This window comes from Ixodes scapularis, unplaced genomic scaffold, assembly GCF_016920785.2.
Source record: "Ixodes scapularis isolate PalLabHiFi unplaced genomic scaffold, ASM1692078v2 PGA_scaffold8__174_contigs__length_109621045, whole genome shotgun sequence".
Lineage (NCBI taxonomy): Eukaryota > Metazoa > Arthropoda > Arachnida > Ixodida > Ixodidae > Ixodes > Ixodes scapularis.
Genome location: NW_024609883.1, coordinates 40,185,170 through 40,188,727, shown reverse-complemented (window position 1 = coordinate 40,188,727; position 3,558 = coordinate 40,185,170). Strand labels below are relative to the sequence as shown.

The following is a 3,558-nucleotide window of genomic DNA, read 5'->3' as shown; positions in this document are numbered from 1 at the left end:
AAAGAGCAGGGGAGACAATGGGCAACCCTGTCTAAGTCCTCTTTTTATTGCTGCTGGTTTTGTAGTTTCGGCTTCCCATTTTATAATCACCCTATTCTCCGTATAAACCCGTTCTAGGAACTTAACCGTGGTTCCCCCTAGGCCATACCCTTTTAGCTGTTCCCGAAGTTTTTCCTGATTCACAATGTCATATGCCCCTTTGATGTCCAAAAATGCTACCCATAATGGCCTTTGGCTTGTCATTGCTATCTCTATGCACTGAGTGATTATGAACAAGTTATCATCTAATCGTCTATCCATCCTGAAACCGTTTTGGAGCTCCCCCAGAATCTGCTTTCTCTCTGCCCATTCTTCCATTCTTCTTTTTACGATTTGCATAGCTAGTCTGTATATTACTGAAGTTACTGTGATTGGTCGGTATGATTTGATACTGTCTTTGTTTCCCCTGCCCTTATATAATAATCTCATCCTGCTCAATTTCCAGTCACTGGGTACCTCCCCTCCCATAAGTATCTGGTCAATCACCTGCCTTAGTTTCAATTTGCTTGTTTGGCCTAGATCTTTTATCAGTCTCATTGGTATGCCGTCTGGACCTGTCGCAGTTCCAGCCGGAACCCTTCCTTCTGCTTTCTCCCATTCTCCTATGGTGATTTCCTCTCCTTCACTATGATCCTCCTCTTGTGTTGTGTAGATGCTATTATTCCCTATGGCCTGATCTGATTCTAACTCTGAAAATGCTGCTTCGATTGTATGTCTAATGTATTCCCTTGCCTCTTCCCCCTCTACCTTTGTCCCTTCCTGTGTGATTAGTGTCTGCTGGTACCCCTCAGTCTTTTTTCCCTGTGCACTAATGTGTTCCCAGAACCTTTTTGCCGCATTCCTATCCTTTTGGTTTATCTCTATCATCCACTGGACCCCTGCCCTCCCAATTTTGGCCTGTATTAATGCTGATGCCTCCCGCTTTCGTTCCTGAAAGTCCTCCCATTTTGCTGTCACTTCGGCTGGAGTGGCCCCCTTTTTTTTGCCCATCTGTGTTCTCTAGATGCCGCTTGGCGTCTCGATATTGCTGCCTTAACCTCTTTATCCCACCAGCTTTTGAGCTTGCGTTTATGTTTCCTTCCTCCTTGTCTGGTTCGATATTTCTCTAATCCTCCTTTGAAAACAGTAACTAAGTCTTCATATGTCCATTCTCTTTCCGGTAGCTTGGATACTATGTTCTCGATCCACTTAGATACCTCCTGTAATTGTTTATCATTTAAGTTATTTCTACCCTCTTGTTTTTGATTTTGCGTTTCTGATTTTACTGTACCAAATCTGATCTTGATTCTCTTATGGTCGCTCCCCAGACTTTTTGTGCTTTCCTCATCTATTTCCATACCTCCAAGTCTGTTGTATATCTTCCGTGACATTAAACAGTAGTCGATAGTCGAGTGTGAGTTCTTTCTCTCCCATGTTATTTTTCCATCACATTTTACCTGGGCGTTAACCAATACCAGATCAAGAGCTTCACAGAACTCCTCTAACATCCTCCCTGTTGTATCCGTATGTCCATCAAAGTCTTCCAAATGTGCATTCATGTCCCCCAGGATAATTATTTCCTTGTTAGTGCCGATTTCCCTAACGTCTCCTGATATGCATGTTCAGTGTTCTGCGTTTTCCTCCCCTGCATCATTCCCTGTTTTTAGATACACAAAACCCAGGATTGTGTCTAAACCTCCAATATTGCCTTTGATCCACATGTGTTCCCTGCAGTTCTCTCGTTCCCTTTCCCATTCCTGACCCTTCACTAAAATCCCTAATCCGCCTCCCTTGCGTTCCCCGTTGGCCCGGTTGCATCCCATCCAATGATATCCCGGTATGTGTGGTGGTTCTTCCAAATCCCTCAGATGTGTTTCTGCTAATCCATACACTGCAAAGTTTTCGCTTTCTAATTGCTCCTCAATCTCCTCCCACTTTATTCTGTTCCTGCCCCCCTGCATATTTATGAAAGCTATGTTAAGTAGCTTCTTCTTCCTGTTTCTGCGTGGCTTCCTCCCACCCTCCCTGGCCACTTCCCCCAAACCCACATCGCCGCTCTCCTCTACCCCTTTGCCCTCCGGTGTCCCTCTGATGTGCCCACCCCACCTCCCCTCTCCTACGGGCCCTTCGCCTCGCTCCTGGCAGGATTCCTCGCCCTTAGAGCTTTGGGGCCTCCTAAAAAAGCCACCGCCTTCCCTGCCATCCGCCACCCAACAGCCCTCCCCACGTATATGCTGAAATGGATACCGGTCCCCTCAAGAGCCTTCGCTCTGTTATTACGCACCTCCCAATTCATGTCCATCACCCCGAAACCCATCTCCCTTCCCAGTCTCCTGATATCCCGGTTTGTGGCCACCACGGCTCTCTCGATGTGAACGCCCTGCCCCCTCACCTCTGGCACTGTGCAGACATGGATCTCTACATTGTCTGATGTCGCCTTCAACTCCCTCATTCCCCTGCGCAACTGCTTCCCCACCCCTCCCCCGTTCCCTCGTAATACATCGTTCAGTCCCCCCGCTATCACCACGAGGTTTTGGCCTTCTTTTGTCTCCCATAGTTTATCTTTCACCCCCTCAATCACCGCCCTCATTGTCTGTCCAGGCAACACCCCAATCTGGACCCTGGCGTCCCCCTTCACCCTTTCAGCTATCGCCCTCCTGCACCTTTCCATGTTGGAGTCCCCTGCTATGATCACGTTGCCCTCCATGTCCTGCCTACTCTCCACTAAAGCAGGGGCTTTGCCCTTTGACTTTTCCTCCCCTTTTCCCGTCTCTTCTCCTCCCGGCTTCAGTGCTTCTTTGTACGTCCTCCCCCCATCACTTTCTACGACCGTGTCGTTTGCTGTGATGTCCGATGGCAGAAGGACCACCTCCAGATCTGCCAACTTTTCGTTTGCCTTCGCCAGCTTGTCGTCCACTGTCTGTCTTTCACTTCTTTCCCTCTCCAGCTCTGCCTCTAACTTCACAATCCTTGCCATCAGCTCTGTGTTCTCTCCTTCCAGCCTGTCCTGTCGTGCGTTTAGGACGCACATTCTACACATGAACTCTGTCATCCCTGCCTCGTCTACGCTATCAAACCTTGTGTCCTCTATGTCCACTGACTTTTTACAGTCACCGCACTGTACGTGTGTTCCCTTCCTCTGCCCGCCAAGTTCTCCCCCGTCCACCCCTTTGTTTTCGCCCTTCTCGTCCCTGAGCCCCTCCCTAGCCTCCTTCATCTGCAGCTCCATTCTCTCTCGAGCCTCCCGCTCCTTCCCGAGTTCCCCCTCATCATCTCCAACATCCCCTTCACCCCATCAGCATTCACGCAGATCCGGCATTGGTACTCTTTGTCCGCTGCTTCCTCCACGCTCCCGAACGGGGTTTCCATGAGGAAGCACCATCGTTCACACTTACCGCATGCCACGTTGGGCACATCCGGTTTGGCCCTGTCTGGCTTGGCCTTTTCCGGTTTTTTTGCCATTCGCGCTCCTTTCCTCCCCAAATACCTCTAAATCCAACTGAAGAAAAAGAACAGTGTCCCTGTATAATTTCAAATTAA

General features: G+C 49.0%; 1 protein-coding gene across 1 annotated transcript; it reads right to left on the bottom strand.

The window, feature by feature from the left end:
• Nucleotides 1-2,060: 2,060 nt before the first annotated feature.
• LOC120843647 lies at nt 2,061-3,247 on the bottom strand. The gene has a single exon (XM_040215070.1). It carries the CDS (start codon nt 3,245-3,247, stop codon nt 2,135-2,137), a length of 1,113 nt encoding a protein of 370 aa, XP_040071004.1. The 3' UTR covers nt 2,061-2,134.
• Nucleotides 3,248-3,558: the final 311 nt, after the last annotated feature.